The 19258-nt window shown below is 43.8% G+C and overlaps 1 protein-coding gene across 2 annotated transcripts in view; it reads left to right on the top strand.

Annotated features, from left to right (window-relative positions):
• The window catches only part of LOC123750759 (uncharacterized), a 184151-nt gene that overhangs the window by 138470 nt on the left and 26423 nt on the right, over positions 1 to 19258 (top strand). For both annotated transcript variants that reach the window (XM_069307763.1, XM_069307761.1), the window contains exon 7: positions 7467 to 7571. In XM_069307763.1, the coding sequence (XP_069163864.1) occupies positions 7467 to 7571 (105 nt within the window). The remainder of the gene's footprint in view (positions 1 to 7466; positions 7572 to 19258) is intronic.

Here is a 19258-nt window from a genome sequence, read left to right as displayed (position 1 = left end):
TGCATCATTTCCTGCATCTCACTCTTGATGTCCTCCAGAAACTGGGCGAACATTTCCTTCATTTCGTCGCCTGAACTTTTCCCTGTTCCCCTGTTGCTTCTGGCTGTCATGCTTGACGCTGTTCCTAGTTGTGCCGTGATAGGATTCGTCAGAAGGGCAGAGTGGGGTGGGGGAGAGAGAGATAGGGAGAGAGGGAAAGAGAGAGAGAGAGATAGAGAGAGAGAGAGGGAGGGAAGGAGAGAGAAAGATAAAGAGAGAGAGATAAAGAGAGAGAGATAAAGAGAGAGAGAGAGAGAGAGAGAGAGAGAGAGAGAGAGAGAGAGAGAGAGAGAGAGAGAGAGAGAGAGAGAGAGAGAGAGAGAGAGAGAGAGAGAGAGAGAGATAAAGAGAGAGAGAGAGAAAGAGAGAGAGAGAGAGAGAGAGAGGGAGAGAGAGAGAGGAGAGAGTGGGAGAGAGAGGAGAAAGTGGGAGAGAGAGTGAGGAGTGAGAGGGGAAGAGTATGTGTAAGGGGGATGCGGGGGACTGGGGGGTGGGGGGGCGGTGGTGGCGACCAGGTCAGGTCAGGTCAGGTCAGATGGGAGGTAAGAGAGGAGGTGGGGTATAGTAGGGGCTTGGCTCTTTCCACAAAAGGTGTTAATCCTTTCTTCCCTGACTGAACGTTTGTGTGTGCGTATGTGTGTGCGTTTTTGCGTGTGCGTGCATACGTATGTGGGCGTGCGTGCGTGCGTGTGTCACGAGTCCCCTTAAGGGACTTGTGTATGTGGGGGGGGGGGTCTGTGTGTGTGTGCGTGTGTGTGTGTATGTGTGTGTGTGCGTGTGTGTGTGTATGTGTGTGTGTGTGTGTGTGTGTGTGTGTGTGTGTGTGTGTGTGTGTGTGTGTGTGTGCATACTCACCTAGTTGTACTTACCTTGTTGTGCTTCCGGAGGTTGAGTTTTGGCTCTTTGGTCCCGCCTCTCAACCGTCAATCAACTGATGTACAGATTCCTGAGCCTACTGGGCTCTATCATATCTACATTTGAAACTGTGTATGGTGTCAGCCTCCACTACATCTTTGCCTAATGCATTCAATTTGTTAACTACTCTGACACTGAAAAAGTTCTTTCTAACGTCCCTGTGGGTCTTTTGGGTACTCAGTTTCCACCTGTGTCCCAAAGTTCGCATACCCCTCGTGTTAAGCAGTTTATCTTTATCTACCTTATCAATACCTTTGAGAATTTTGTGGGTAGTGTTCATGTCCCGCCTTACTCTTCTGTCTTCCAGTGTCGTCAGCTGCATTTCTCGTAGTCTTTCCTTGTAACTCATGGCTCATACCTCTGGAACCAGTCTAGTGGCATACCTCTGAACTTTTTCGAGCTTCCTCTTCCACTTATGCTACGGGGCTCTATGCTGGGGCTGCATACTCCAGGATATATCTTACATAAGTGGTGTACATGGTTCTGAATGCTTCCTTACACAGGTTCCTGAATGCAATTCTGATGCTAGCCAGCCTTGTATTCGCCACTTAAGGTATTCTTCTTATGTGGGCTACAGGACACAGGTTTGCTGTGATATCAACTCCTAGATCTTTGTCCCTGTCCGCTTCATGATGTACTTCATGTCCTATTCTGTATCCTGTGTCTGGCCTCATGTTTCCACGGCCAAGTTTCATTAACTTGGATATACTATGGTTGAACTTTTGTAGCAATTTCTTGGACCATTCATTCAGTCTGTCTAGGTCATCTTGTAACCTCCTACTATCTTCTTCTGTTTTAATTCTCCTCATAAGTTTTCATCATCAACAAACAATGAGAGAACCGATTCTATACTCTCTGGGAGATCATTTACATATATCAGAAATAGTATAGGTCCAAAGACTGAACCATACGGGACTCCACTGGTGACGTCTCGCCAGACTGAAACCTCATCCCTCACAGTGACTCGCTGTCTTCTACTGCTTAGGTACTCCCTTATACAACGGAGTACCTTCCCGTTCACTCCTGTTTGTAATTCGAGCTTTTTCATTAGCCTCTTGTGTGGTATTTTGTCAAAGGCTTTCTGGCAATCCAAAAATATGCAGTCTGCCCACCCTTCTCTTTCTTGCCTGATTTTTGTTGCCTGGTCGTAGAGGCAGGACTTGCCATTCCTGAATTCATGTTGATGCTTTGTTACAAAGTTCATACGCTCCAGATCATCCACTAGCTTTTTTCCCACAATCTTCTTCATCAGCTTGCATGGTATGCATGTTAGGGACACTAACCAGTAGTTCCGTGCCTCCGGTCTCTCTCTCTTCTTGTATATCGATACTACATAAGCCGTCTTCCTAATTCTTGGCAGTTCCCCTGTTACCAGAGATTTGTTATACACTATGGACAGTGGCAGGCACAGTGCTTTTGCTCCTTCCTTTAGTATCCAAGGGGAGATTCCATCTAGGCCTTTAGTCTTTGTCACATCCAACTCTAGCAAAAGCTTCCATTCTTCCCCAAAGGTAGTCTCAAACTCTTTTAGTGGTTCCTGGTTAACTATTTCCTCTCTTATCTCTGGAACTTCTCCATGCTCCAATGTGACAACCTCCTGGAATTTCTTATTCAGTTTCTCACACACTTCCTTGTCGTTCATAGTGAATCTGTCTGCTCCTATCCTATTATAGATCGTGGGTTGGTTGATGTTGTCGTGTTGATCCTTCTCTATGGACAACCCCAACCCACAACTCGGTAGAGTGCTTATACTAGGAGATCACCCTTGGCGCTTCTGGCTCTTGGAGAGGGGCTCAACGTCACACGTTTAGGGCATGCGGCTCCAACACTTAGCCTCGTTGTCACGTGCACACACCCACTCGAGCCGCTGTGACTCCCCACTCTCTCCTTATGAGATATGATCTCCTCAATCCCCTATGACTTACTAGTATTACCTCCTACCCTGTCCACAGCAGTGGTTCTTGGTTCTTTCTCTCTCTCTCTCCTTCTTTACTACCTCCTGGGAAGCCTCACTAGGACAAGGGCAAACACCGGCAAATTGGGATACATTTACTGGACAAAGCACATACACAATACATACACACATACAGTAATAATGAATCCTATACTCTATACTATCACAATCGGGTTGCACTCCAACACAACCAGAACTCTACCTTCAGCTTATCAAGTGGTATCCTATCTCCTGGTTCACCACCTGATACTATCAACCTCCTCAAGTTGATCAAGTCTACATACACTGTTGCACCATCAGCAAGATAATATATATATGTATCTATAAATGTGTACAAAGAAAATCAGCACTTGAATGCAATAACATATATCAGTATAAATGTTCATTGATTCACAACAATGATCAACCGATCACTCTATCAGTCCTAGAACGCATACGTCTGTAGGTAATCCAGCCTACGTCTGTGACTCTAAACTTCAGTATAAAACACTCCTTGACATAAGAATGCCAACAACCACTCACCTCTCACTGCGTCTTGCACGCTAATGACAACCAAACACTATCAAATCCCTACAAGTAATCCACCAGAACTTCCCTTCCACCTCTGGAAGTTCACTACCCTAATATCCTTAGGTTCTTCCGGGCTTCACTACCAGGATCCTCTGCAGCTCCTACAGGCTGCTATCATGAAGTTTCCTTGAGCAACTACAGTGCTTCACCCTTCTGCTAGGGTCCTCCACAGCTCTCTTGGCTGCTACACCATGAAGTTTCCTCGAGCAACTATGGTGCTCCACCACCTCTACAGAAGCACGTGACACTCCTCTTCACTGCTTTTCCTCACAGCTCGAGGTCCTCTGCTCCACTACCTTGGAGTCTCATCAATTACTTCATATATGCTGGCTTCGAAGTTCTCAGCAACTTCTTCCCCAAAGACAAACCTGCAACCCATCGACACTCCAATAAAATGTTTCCCCTTTAACACATAAACAAAAATAATCACACAATATGTTTGCTCAAATCTCTATCTGTCCTCTACATACAGTGAGAGTGTACTCCCCCGTTTTGGGTGGGTCCATACTCCACCTCGCCCGGCGGGCCTCCTCACTCAGGGAGGGTCCTTCACCGTCAGGAGCCGGGCTCCCTCAGTTGCCCGCCAGCGCTCAGAGGGGACGGATGTCGCTCCGTGTTCCTCCCTCTCCACTCTCTTATTTCAGGCTTTCTGCCTTGTTAAAACATGTCTAACTTATCAATAAACATTGCTACTGTCGCTGGGCACACGACCAACTACAAGCAATCACTATGAACTGGCGTATATCGTGCTTACCACAGATTGTCTGGTCGAGGGCGCTCCTTCCTCTGACAAATTTGGTCAGGGCGCTGCCACGGCCCACGATAATGCCTCAGGGTGATTTAATATCTGCTCGTCGACCAGGACTTGAGACCACAACGTTCCCAGCTCGATTCTACAGCTGGTACGTCTGCACACTTCTCTTCTCTTCGAGATATATCACTAGGGGTTCCCTTCTGATGGGAGCTCAACGGAGCGCGGCTTTCCCCTGCGATGTCTGGTACTCAAGTGAGGTCAAAGCCCCTCCAGAAGCGAGCCTTATGCCTCCAGCAAAATGTTCACATCTCCTAGCTAGTCATTCATCTATTTTCTTCTACACTGCCCATAATCTCAAACTGTTATATATATCCAAGCAACTATTTTACATATGGGTTATCACCTCAATATTTGCTAGACCTACTAATCAGGTCAGGCTTGATGAATAACTCTCAAGGAGGGAGACTCGTTTCTCCTGCAGGCTGAGATCATAACAATCCTCAGTTTCATTAGCTGTTCCTTTACTGTTGTTTTTCTCCTCATGTGGTTGTGCAGCAATTTACGTTGAGTCTTTGCCTTGCTTGCAATATCATTTTCGTAATGCCCTTCTACCTCTCTTCTCAACCTGACATATTCATTCCCGGTACTCTGGTATCTTTCTCTGCTCTCAAGTGTCCTGTTATTTCTATAGTTTCTCCCCGCCCTTTTACTTTGCTGCTTAGCTAGCCTACAGCTCTGATTATTTTTCATGGGTTTCTTATCTTCATTTCATTGTTTTCCTTGTGGAAAAGAATTTTGTATGCTTCCTCCTTACACTTCTGCCTGATGTAATCCATCATGTCGTGTGCCGTCTTTCCCCTGAGCTCTGTTTCCCATGTTATATCTGTTAGGAAATTTCTTATCTCCCCATAGTTTTCCTTTCGAAATACCAGCCATTTGATTTTAGTACCCCTCCTCGGGTTCATTAATCCTTCTTCAATCAGATTCTCAAACGTCAGTACACTGTGGTCATTCATTCTTACTGGGGCCTCGAAACCGATTTCCCTTATATCGGAGTAAATTCAGAGTGAAGGGGTCAAGTCTCGCTGGTTCATCGTTTCCTCTCATTCTTGTGTGATTCTCTAACATGCTTGCTTAAAAAATTGCTTGTCGTCACCTCCAATAGTTTTGTTCTCTATGTATCCTCATCTCCACGCGGTTCTATGTTCTAGCAATCTATCCTTCCGTTATTGAAGTTCTCCCATGATGAGCAGATGGGATCTATTTCTACAGGCAGTAGAGGCTGCCCTCTCAATTAAAGTGTTAACTGCTCTGTTGTTGTTGTTGTCATTCTCTTGCCTAGGTCTTCTGTTATTTGGTGGAGGGTTATACATCACTGCTACTACTACTCTTGGTCCTCCCTTTGTCATGATGCTTGTTATGTAGTCTCTGAATACCTCGCAGCCTGGGATAACCATCTCCAGGAAACTCCATTCTTTTCTCATTAGTAGGGCCACTTCACCTCCTCCCCTTCCTTCCCTCTCTTTCCTTATTACAGTGTAATCCTGGGGAAACACCACATTTGTTATGATTCCTGTGAGTTTTGATTCTGTAAGTCCGATTACATCTGGGTTCACTTCTTGTGCTCTTTCCCTTAGATCACTTGCCTTGCTTGTAATCCCATCTATGTTTGAGTACATCACCATGAAACTGATCCTCTTCTGTCCTTTCTCAGCTTCTGTTGGTTCCCCTGAAGCAGGGAAACAAGGAGGGTCCGGGATGGGAGGGCCTAGGAAGGGGGGACCTGGGAGATCTGGGGTGTACGGGGGCTAGGAGGATCTGGTAAGAGGAGGGAGGTGGAGGAGGGAGGGCCTTGGGATGGGGAGAGGGGATGAAGAGAGGGCTTGGGATGAAGGAGGAGGCTTCGGAGGGTGAGTGAGAGGGGGAGGCTTGAGATAGTGTTGGAGAAGGGGATGCTTGGTGGGGTATGGGAGGAGGGAGGGCTCGGGGAGTTGGGGGGAGAAGGGGGGCTTGGGGGTCAGGAGAGAAGGAAGGGAGAGCTGAGGGGGGTGAGAAAGAATGGAGGGCTTAGGGGGGGGGGAAATGGAGGGCTTGGAGGTGGGGGGGGCTAATGGAGGGCAGAGGGAAAAGGGAGGACTTGGGGGGGGTGAGAAGGAAGGTCCTGGGAAGGGGGAGTGGAGGGAGGGTGCCCTAAGTGGGCACCTAGTGGGGACCTGGCAGATAGGATGTTATTGGGTGGAAGGGGGGGGGTAATGTTTCTCTCACTGTGGCTGTTGAAATGCTTGTGGAGGGTTCCCCACTCCCCTCTGGGATTGTAAGGTTTGGTGTTATGGTTCCCTGATTCCTTTCTTTCTCCCTGCGCTCCTTCCTCATGGCTGCTGCCCTCATTCTCTCATCCGTTGTCATATCTCTCTGCAGGAATACTTTTTTGAACTTCAGTACATTTGCAAGTCTGCTCTTCATTGCTAACATATCCTCTTTTGTGTTATCGTTTATGAATACCACCTCTATCAATCGGTCTCTATCCTTGTTGTATTGTCCGAGCCTGAAAATCTTTTCTGGTCAGCCCTCGCCATCTTTACCCTTTTAAGGATCTCATTAACTTCGTTTTTGTCCTTGTAAAAGTCCCCTCTGCAGGAACATTACCATCTCCTTGAGGGATGGTTTGTGTTTGGTATTGGGGAGGATTCTCTTTCAGACTTCCTATTTCCTCCTTTGCTGCCTTCAGCTCATCTTGCAAGTTGATTACTGTCACCCTGATTACCCTCAGTCCTTCACTGAATTGACTCCACATATGTCTGATTGTTTTCTTAATCCAGGCATCCTGACCCACCCATCCTCTGAGTTTGTTCCTGCCATGTTAGTCTCCCTGCCCCTTCTCCTGTATGTGTGTATGAGATTGTATTTTCAATTTGTGCCTGGAGAATCGAGCTATAGGCTCTTGGACCCTGCCTTTTTAACAAATCTATATTCCTCTGTTATGTCTACTAAATATATTTCCCTCCAACACACACACACATCCCCAGAAAACGGCCTGTAGCAGCTGTCTAACTCCCAGATACTTATTTACTGCGTAGTGAATAGTGACTGACCTTAGGTGAAAGGAAACATTTACCAACTGCTTCTATCCTACCCCGGGGATTCATTCTGCAATCCTCAGTTTTATTTCATTTACGTAGCCGACTGAGCCAAAGGAGCCGGGAATATGTGTATGTGACTGATATTTCATTACAGCATGAGGAGGGGTTGTGGTTCACAGGGCTGAAGACACTATTGGAGTACGAGGTGACCAGCTTCAACATGACGACCCTCCATGGCCACCTCACTTCAGGCCAGCGGGTGAGTCTATGAATATAGGTTCTGTTTTCATTCACCTCTTCTCATAGCACACAGCACTCGCTTGCTCCTCTACCTTCTCCCATTCTTTTCCTAACGTTACACTCCTCCATTCTCATACTCGGCCTCCTCACTCAACATTACGCTGTCACCCACATCACTCAACACTCATGCTCCCTTTTACTCGTGGGTCAAAGACATGAATAAAGAAATATCGTGCTGCACATAGGATTCAATGGACGCGTTCACAACCAGTCAGATTGCTGAGTTGTCCTGAGTACACTGGACTAGCCAGTGTATTGAGGACTCAGACAGACTCGGACCTCCGAACGCATTACCAAACTGAGCGCTGACTCATGAATAATCGAATGAAGATATAATCAGAGCGAAATCACAAATGATTCAACGGACGCACTCATTACACACAGCTCCCTTCTCTGTCACGCTATATCATTGCAATTATTTTGACAAATTGTCATTTATTACATATTTCCTATTACACTTTTGTAGATAAGAGAGAAGTTACATCACGCAACCCAAACATACATTGTGCTTCCTCATTTATTATACAAGCACTCATACTCACGTTGTCTCTTTCTCAGCCGTCTTCCCTTTATATAAACACGGTATATATATATACATATATATATATATATATATATATATATATATATATATATATATATATATATATATATATATATATATATATATATATATATATATATATATATATATAACTGAAAACTCACACCCCAGAAGTGACTCGAACCCATACTCCCAGGAGCAACGCAACTGGTATGTACAAGACGCCTTAATCCACTTGACCATCATGACCGGACATAATGAGGTGATAGCCGAGGCTATTTGAACCACCCCACCGCCGGCACTCGGATAGTAATCTTGGGCATAGCATTTTACCAAATCACCTCATTCTTTGGGGCACACGTGAGGAACACAAATGCGAACAAGCCTGAATGGTCCCCAGGACAATATGCAACTGAAAACTCACACCCCAGAAGTGACTCGAACCCATACTCCCAGGAGCAACGCAACTGGTATGTACAAGACGCCTTAATCCACTTGACCATCACGACCGGACATAATGAGGTGATAGCCGAGGCTATTTAAACCACCCCACCGCCGGCACTCGGATAGTAATCTTGGGCATAGCATTTTACCAAATCACCTCATTCTTTGGGGCACACGTGAGGAACACAAATGCAAACAAGCCTGAATGGTCCCCAGGACAATATGCAACTGAAAACTCACACCCCAGAAGTGACTCGAACCCATACTCCCAGGAGCAACGCAACTGGTATGTACAAGACGCCTTAATCCACTTGACCATCACGACCGGACATAATGAGGTGATAGCCGAGGCTATCTGAACCACCCCACCGCCGGCACTCGGATAGTAATCTTGGGCATAGCATTTTACCAAATCACCTCATTCTTTGGGGCACACGTGAGGAACACAAATGCGAACAAGCCTGAATGGTCCCCAGGACAATATGCTACTGAAAACTCACACCCCAGAAGTGACTCGAACCCATACTCCCAGGAGCAACGCAACTGGTATGTACAAGACGCCTTAATCCACTTGACCATCACGACCGGACATAATGAGGTGATAGCCGAGGCTATTTGAACCACCCCACCGCCGGCACTCGGATAGTAATCTTGGGCATAGCATTTTACCAAATCACCTCATTCTTTGGGGCACACGTGAGGAACACAAATGCGAACAAGCCTGAATGGTCCCCAGGACAATATGCAACTGAAAACTCACACCCCAGAAGTGACTCGAACCCATACTCCCAGGAGCAACGCAACTGGTATGTACAAGACGCCTTAATCCACTTGACCATCACGACTGGACATAATGAGGTGATAGCCGAGGCTATTTGAACCACCCCACCACCGGCACTCTGATAGTAATCTTGGGCATAGCATTTTACCAAATCACCTCATTCTTTGGGGCACACGTGAGGAACACAAATGCGAACAAGCCTGAATGGTCCCCAGGACAATATGCAACTGAAAACTCACACCCCAGAAGTGACTCGAACCCATACTCCCAGGAGCAACGCAACTGTTATGTACAAGATGCCTTAATCCACTTGACCATCACGACCGGACATAATGAGGTGATAGCCGAGGCTATTTGAACCACCCCACCGCCGGTACTCGGATAGTAATCTTGGGCATAGAATTTTACCAAATCACCTCATTCTTTGGGGCACACGTGAGGAACACAAATGCGAACAAGCCTGAATGGTCCCCAGGACAATATGCAACTGAAAACTCACACCCCAGAAGTGACTCGAACCCATACTCCCAGGAGCAACGCAACTGGTGTGTACAAGACGCCTTAATCCACTTGACCATCACGACCGGACATAATGAGGTGATAGCCGAGGCTATTTGAACCACCCCACCGCCGGCACTCGGATAGTAATCTTGGGCATAGCATTTTACCAAATCACCTCATTCTTTGGGGCACACGTGAGGTACACAAATGCGAACAAGCCTGAATGGTCCCCAGGACAATATGCAACTGAAAACTCACACCCCAGAAATGACTCGAACCCATACTCCCAGGAGCAACGCAACTGGTATGTACAAGACGCCTTAATCCACTTGACCATCACGACCGGACATAATGAGGTGATAGCCGAGGCTATTTGAACCACCCCACCGCCGGCATTCGGATAGTAATCTTGGGCATAGCATTTTACCAAATCACCTCAATCTTTGGAGCACACGTGAGGAACACAAATGCGAACAAGCCTGAATGGTCCCCAGGACAATATGCAACTGCATATTGCATATTGCATATTGTCCTGGGGACCATTCAGGCTTGTTCGCATATATATATATATATATATATATATATATATATATATATATATATATATATATATATATATATATATATATATATATATATATATATATATATATATATAACTGAAAACTCACACCCCAGAAGTGACTCGAACCCATACTGCCAGGAGCAACGCAACTGGTATGTACAGGGACGCCTTAATCCGCTTGACCATCACGACCGGACAAAAGGAAGTGATAGCCGAAGCTATTTGAACAACTTCCCCGTCGGCACTCGGATGGTAATCTTGGGCATAGCATTTTATCAAATCACCTCATTCTTTGGGGCACACGTGAGGAACACAAATGCAAACAAGCCTGAATGGTCCCCAGGACAATATGCAACTGAAAACTCACACCCCAGAAGTGACTCGAACCCATACTGCCAGGAGCAACGCAACTGGTATGTACAGGGAGATTACCATCCGAGTGCCGGTGGGGAAGTGGTTCAAATAGCTTCAGCTATCACTTCCTTTTGTCCGGTCGTGATGGTCAAGCGGATTAAGGCGTCCCTGTACCTACCAGTTGCGTTGCTCCTGGCAGTATGGGTTCGAGTCACTTCTGGGGTGTGAGTTTTCAGTTGTATATAGTCCTGGGGACCATTAAGGCTTGTTTGCATATATATATATATATATATATATATATATATATATATATATATATATATATATATATATATAAATATATATATATATTTATATATATATATATATATATATATATATATATATATATATATATATATATATATATATATATATATATATATATATATATACGAACAAGCCTGAATGGTCCCCAGGCATACATGCAACTGAAAACTCACACCCCAGAAGTGATTCGAACCCATACTGCCAAAAGTACTATGCATGTGGCCCTGTACGCCACATGCATAGTGCTCCTGGCAATATGGGTTCGAGTCACTTTTGGGGCATGAGTTTTCAGTTGCATATAGTCCTGGGGACCATTCAGGCTTGTTCGCATATATATATATATATATATATATATATATATATATATATATATATATATATATATATATATATATATATATATATATATATATAAGCCTATACTTGCATAAACCACAAGTGAAGATTAATAATCTTTGGACAACACCCACCAGTGGGACTCGAACCCAGAAAGCACAACTACCTTCCAGTAGCCGGCATAACTAGTATGCTTTAACCCACTACACCATCAGACCTTACAAAAGAAGTAGATAGTTCGAGATATATATCTCAAACATCTCCACTTCCCGAAGGCACCAGATGAGTGAGGGGTCAGTCTGCTTTTTTCGTCAAGCCACTGTCAATGTGAGAGAACTCGTGTCCAGCTTATAAGCCTATACTTGCATAAACCACAAGTGAAGATTAATAATCTTTGGACAACACCCACCAGTGGGACTCGAACCCAGAAAGCACAACTACCTTCCAGTAGCCGGCATAACTAGTATGCTTTAACCCACTACACCATCAGACCTTACAAAAGAAGTAGATAGTTCGAGATATATATCTCAAACATCTCCACTTCCCGAAGGCACCAGATGAGTGAGGGGTCAGTCTGCATTTTTCGTCAAGCCACTGTCAATGTGAGAGAACTCGTGTCCAGCTTATAAGCCTATACTTGCATAAACCACAAGTGAAGATTAATAATCTTTGGACAACACCCACCAGTGGTTGTGCTTTCTGGGTTCGAGTCCCACTGGTGGGTGTTGTCCAAAGATTATTAATCTTTACTTGTGGTTTATGCAAGTATAGGCTTATAAGCTGGACACGAGTTCTCTCACATTGACAGTGGCTTGACGAAAAATGCAGACTGACCCCTCACTCATCTGGTGCCTTCGGGAAGTGGAGATGTTTGAGATATATATCTCGAACTATCTACTTCTTTTGTAAGGTCTGATGGTGTAGTGGGTTAAAGCATACTAGTTATGCCGACTACTGGAAGGTAGTTGTGCTTTCTGGGTTCGAGTCCCACTGGTGGGTGATGTCCAAAGATTATTAATCTTCACTTGTGGTTTATGCAAGTATAGGCTTATAAGCTGGACACGAGTTCTCTCACATTGACAGTGGCTTGACGAAAAATGCAGACTGACCCCTCACTCATCTGGTGCCTTCGGGAAGTGGAGATGTTTGAGATATATATCTCGAACTATCTACTTCTTTTGTAAGGTCTGATGGTGTAGTGGGTTAAAGCATACTAGTTATGCCGGCTACTGGAAGGTTTTTGTGCTTTCTGGGTTCGAGTCCCACTGGTGGGTGTTGTCCAAAGATTATTAATCTTCACTTGTGGTTTATGCAAGTATAGGCTTATAAGCTGGACACGAGTTCTCTCACATTGACAGTGGCTTGACGAAAAATGCAGACTGACCCCTCACTCATCTGGTGCCTTCGGGAAGTGGAGATGTTTGAGATATATATCTCGAACTATCTACTTCTTTTGTAAGGTCTGATGGTGTAGTGGGTTAAAGCATACTAGTTATGCTGGCTACTGGAAGGTAGTTGTGCTTTCTGGGTTCGAGTCCCACTGGTGGGTGTTGTCCAAAGATTATATATATATATATATATATATATATATATATATATATATATATATATATATATATATATATATATATATATATATATATATATATATATATATATATATATCACATGCATATATATATCTAGGAATCACATGAGACAAGCCCATGACATTACTCTAACAAGAGAAATGTTGAACAAGAATACCTGCATAATAGATAAAACCCAAGATGCAAGAAGATTACAAATTCTTGAGGCAATTCACATAAGAATAGAGCGACCTACCATGAACACCCAAATCACGGAACTATTTACTCTACCCACCATAAGAGTAAGGACAAGACAAGAACATATCGATGCCAACACAGAAGACAATGTCCAACATAACAGGCCAATTACACTGGATTAATCTTTGTGTTTAGATAGGAGATGCCTCGTATGGGCCAATAAGCCTTCTGCAGCCTCTATGTTTCACCTCACATTTATCCCTTATGTATCCCCCATGTTTTCACCTTATATATATATATATATATATATATATATATATATATATATATATATATATATATATAATCTATATATATATATATATATAATATATATAGGACATATATATATATATATATATATATATATATATATATATGCGAACAAGCCTGAATGGTCCCCAGGACAATATGCAACTGAAAACTCACACCCCAGAAATGACTCGAACCCATACTCCCAGGAGCAACACAACTGGTATGTACAAGACGCCTTAATCCACTTGACCATCACGACCGGACATAATGAGGTGATAGCCGAGGCTATTTGAACCACCCCACCGCCGGCACTCGGATAGTAATCTTGGGCATAGCATTTTACCAAATCACCTCATTCTTTGGGGCACACGTGAGGAACACAAATGCGAACAAGCCTGAATGGTCCCCAGGACAATATGCAACTGAAAACTCACACCCCAGAAATGACTCGAACCCATACTCCCAGGAGCAACGCAACTGGTATGTACAAGACGCCTTAATCCACTTGACCATCACGACCGGACATAATGAGGTGATAGCCGAGGCTATTTGAACCACCCCACCGCCGGCACTCGGATAGTAATCTTGGGCATAGCATTTTACCAAATCACCTCATTCTTTGGGGCACACGTGAGGAACACAAATGCGAACAAGCCTGAATGGTCCCCAGGACAATATGCTACTGAAAACTCACACCCCAGAAGTGACTCGAACCCATACTCCCAGGAGCAACGCAACTGGTATGTACAAGACGCCTTAATCCACTTGACCATCACGACCGGACATAATGAGGTGATAGCCGAGGCTATTTGAACCACCCCACCGCCGGCACTCGGATAGTAATCTTGGGCATAGCATTTTACCAAATCACCTCATTCTTTGGGGCACACGTGAGGAACACAAATGCGAACAAGCCTGAATGGTCCCCAGGACAATATGCAACTGAAAACTCACACCCCAGAAGTGACTCGAACCCATACTCCCAGGAGCAACGCAACTGGTATGTACAAGACGCCTTAATCCACTTGACCATCACGACTGGACATAATGAGGTGATAGCCGAGGCTATTTGAACCACCCCACCACCGGCACTCTGATAGTAATCTTGGGCATAGCATTTTACCAAATCACCTCATTCTTTGGGGCACACGTGAGGAACACAAATGCGAACAAGCCTGAATGGTCCCCAGGACAATATGCAACTGAAAACTCACACCCCAGAAGTGACTCGAACCCATACTCCCAGGAGCAACGCAACTGTTATGTACAAGATGCCTTAATCCACTTGACCATCACGACCGGACATAATGAGGTGATAGCCGAGGCTATTTGAACCACCCCACCGCCGGTACTCGGATAGTAATCTTGGGCATAGAATTTTACCAAATCACCTCATTCTTTGGGGCACACGTGAGGAACACAAATGCGAACAAGCCTGAATGGTCCCCAGGACAATATGCAACTGAAAACTCACACCCCAGAAGTGACTCGAACCCATACTCCCAGGAGCAACGCAACTGGTGTGTACAAGACGCCTTAATCCACTTGACCATCACGACCGGACATAATGAGGTGATAGCCGAGGCTATTTGAACCACCCCACCGCCGGCACTCGGATAGTAATCTTGGGCATAGCATTTTACCAAATCACCTCATTCTTTGGGGCACACGTGAGGTACACAAATGCGAACAAGCCTGAATGGTCCCCAGGACAATATGCAACTGAAAACTCACACCCCAGAAATGACTCGAACCCATACTCCCAGGAGCAACGCAACTGGTATGTACAAGACGCCTTAATCCACTTGACCATCACGACCGGACATAATGAGGTGATAGCCGAGGCTATTTGAACCACCCCACCGCCGGCATTCGGATAGTAATCTTGGGCATAGCATTTTACCAAATCACCTCAATCTTTGGAGCACACGTGAGGAACACAAATGCGAACAAGCCTGAATGGTCCCCAGGACAATATGCAACTGCATATTGCATATTGCATATTGTCCTGGGGACCATTCAGGCTTGTTCGCATATATATATATATATATATATATATATATATATATATATATATATATATATATATATATATATATATATATATATATATATATATATATATATATAACTGAAAACTCACACCCCAGAAGTGACTCGAACCCATACTGCCAGGAGCAACGCAACTGGTATGTACAGGGACGCCTTAATCCGCTTGACCATCACGACCGGACAAAAGGAAGTGATAGCCGAAGCTATTTGAACAACTTCCCCGTCGGCACTCGGATGGTAATCTTGGGCATAGCATTTTATCAAATCACCTCATTCTTTGGGGCACACGTGAGGAACACAAATGCAAACAAGCCTGAATGGTCCCCAGGACAATATGCAACTGAAAACTCACACCCCAGAAGTGACTCGAACCCATACTGCCAGGAGCAACGCAACTGGTATGTACAGGGAGATTACCATCCGAGTGCCGGTGGGGAAGTGGTTCAAATAGCTTCAGCTATCACTTCCTTTTGTCCGGTCGTGATGGTCAAGCGGATTAAGGCGTCCCTGTACCTACCAGTTGCGTTGCTCCTGGCAGTATGGGTTCGAGTCACTTCTGGGGTGTGAGTTTTCAGTTGTATATAGTCCTGGGGACCATTAAGGCTTGTTTGCATATATATATATATATATATATATATATATATATATATATATATATATATATATATATATATAAATATATATATATATTTATATATATATATATATATATATATATATATATATATATATATATATATATATATATATATATATATATATACGAACAAGCCTGAATGGTCCCCAGGCATACATGCAACTGAAAACTCACACCCCAGAAGTGATTCGAACCCATACTGCCAAAAGTACTATGCATGTGGCCCTGTACGCCACATGCATAGTGCTCCTGGCAATATGGGTTCGAGTCACTTTTGGGGCATGAGTTTTCAGTTGCATATAGTCCTGGGGACCATTCAGGCTTGTTCGCATATATATATATATATATATATATATATATATATATATATATATATATATATATATATATATATATATATATATATATATATAAGCCTATACTTGCATAAACCACAAGTGAAGATTAATAATCTTTGGACAACACCCACCAGTGGGACTCGAACCCAGAAAGCACAACTACCTTCCAGTAGCCGGCATAACTAGTATGCTTTAACCCACTACACCATCAGACCTTACAAAAGAAGTAGATAGTTCGAGATATATATCTCAAACATCTCCACTTCCCGAAGGCACCAGATGAGTGAGGGGTCAGTCTGCTTTTTTCGTCAAGCCACTGTCAATGTGAGAGAACTCGTGTCCAGCTTATAAGCCTATACTTGCATAAACCACAAGTGAAGATTAATAATCTTTGGACAACACCCACCAGTGGGACTCGAACCCAGAAAGCACAACTACCTTCCAGTAGCCGGCATAACTAGTATGCTTTAACCCACTACACCATCAGACCTTACAAAAGAAGTAGATAGTTCGAGATATATATCTCAAACATCTCCACTTCCCGAAGGCACCAGATGAGTGAGGGGTCAGTCTGCATTTTTCGTCAAGCCACTGTCAATGTGAGAGAACTCGTGTCCAGCTTATAAGCCTATACTTGCATAAACCACAAGTGAAGATTAATAATCTTTGGACAACACCCACCAGTGGTTGTGCTTTCTGGGTTCGAGTCCCACTGGTGGGTGTTGTCCAAAGATTATTAATCTTTACTTGTGGTTTATGCAAGTATAGGCTTATAAGCTGGACACGAGTTCTCTCACATTGACAGTGGCTTGACGAAAAATGCAGACTGACCCCTCACTCATCTGGTGCCTTCGGGAAGTGGAGATGTTTGAGATATATATCTCGAACTATCTACTTCTTTTGTAAGGTCTGATGGTGTAGTGGGTTAAAGCATACTAGTTATGCCGACTACTGGAAGGTAGTTGTGCTTTCTGGGTTCGAGTCCCACTGGTGGGTGATGTCCAAAGATTATTAATCTTCACTTGTGGTTTATGCAAGTATAGGCTTATAAGCTGGACACGAGTTCTCTCACATTGACAGTGGCTTGACGAAAAATGCAGACTGACCCCTCACTCATCTGGTGCCTTCGGGAAGTGGAGATGTTTGAGATATATATCTCGAACTATCTACTTCTTTTGTAAGGTCTGATGGTGTAGTGGGTTAAAGCATACTAGTTATGCCGGCTACTGGAAGGTTTTTGTGCTTTCTGGGTTCGAGTCCCACTGGTGGGTGTTGTCCAAAGATTATTAATCTTCACTTGTGGTTTATGCAAGTATAGGCTTATAAGCTGGACACGAGTTCTCTCACATTGACAGTGGCTTGACGAAAAATGCAGACTGACCCCTCACTCATCTGGTGCCTTCGGGAAGTGGAGATGTTTGAGATATATATCTCGAACTATCTACTTCTTTTGTAAGGTCTGATGGTGTAGTGGGTTAAAGCATACTAGTTATGCTGGCTACTGGAAGGTAGTTGTGCTTTCTGGGTTCGAGTCCCACTGGTGGGTGTTGTCCAAAGATTATATATATATATATATATATATATATATATATATATATATATATATATATATATATATATATATATATATATATATATATATATATATATATCACATGCATATATATATCTAGGAATCACATGAGACAAGCCCATGACATTACTCTAACAAGAGAAATGTTGAACAAGAATACCTGCATAATAGATAAAACCCAAGATGCAAGAAGATTACAAATTCTTGAGGCAATTCACATAAGAATAGAGCGACCTACCATGAACACCCAAATCACGGAACTATTTACTCTACCCACCATAAGAGTAAGGACAAGACAAGAACATATCGATGCCAACACAGAAGACAATGTCCAACATAACAGGCCAATTACACTGGATTAATCTTTGTGTTTAGATAGGAGATGCCTCGTATGGGCCAATAAGCCTTCTGCAGCCTCTATGTTTCACCTCACATTTATCCCTTATGTATCCCCCATGTTTTCACCTTATATATATATATATATATATATATATATATATATATATATATATATATATATAATCTATATATATATATATATATAATATATATAGGACATATATATATATATATATATATATATATATATATATATGCGAACAAGCCTGAATGGTCCCCAGGACAATATGCAACTGAAAACTCACACCCCAGAAATGACTCGAACCCATACTCCCAGGAGCAACACAACTGGTATGTACAAGACGCCTTAATCCACTTGACCATCACGACCGGACATAATGAGGTGATAGCCGAGGCTATTTGAACCACCCCACCGCCGGCACTCGGATAGTAATCTTGGGCATAGCATTTTACCAAATCACCTCATTCTTTGGGGCACACGTGAGGAACACAAATGCGAACAAGCCTGAATGGTCCCCAGGACAATATGCAACTGAAAACTCACACCCCAGAAATGACTCGAACCCATACTCCCAGGAGCAACGCAACTGGTATGTACAAGACGCCTTAATCCACTTGACCATCACGACCGGACATAATGAGGTGATAGCCGAGGCTATTTGAACCACCCCACCGCCGGCACTCGGATAGTAATCTTGGGCATAGCATTTTACCAAATCACCTCATTCTTTGGGGCACACGTGAGGAACACAAATGCGAACAAGCCTGAATGGTCCCCAGGACAATATGCTA

The sequence above is a fragment of the Procambarus clarkii genome, chromosome 61, assembly GCF_040958095.1.
Source record: "Procambarus clarkii isolate CNS0578487 chromosome 61, FALCON_Pclarkii_2.0, whole genome shotgun sequence".
In the NCBI taxonomy this organism is placed as follows: Eukaryota; Metazoa; Arthropoda; class Malacostraca; order Decapoda; family Cambaridae; genus Procambarus; species Procambarus clarkii.
The sequence above is the reverse complement of the archived record's forward strand: the minus strand, read 5'-3'. Positions and strand labels throughout refer to the sequence as shown.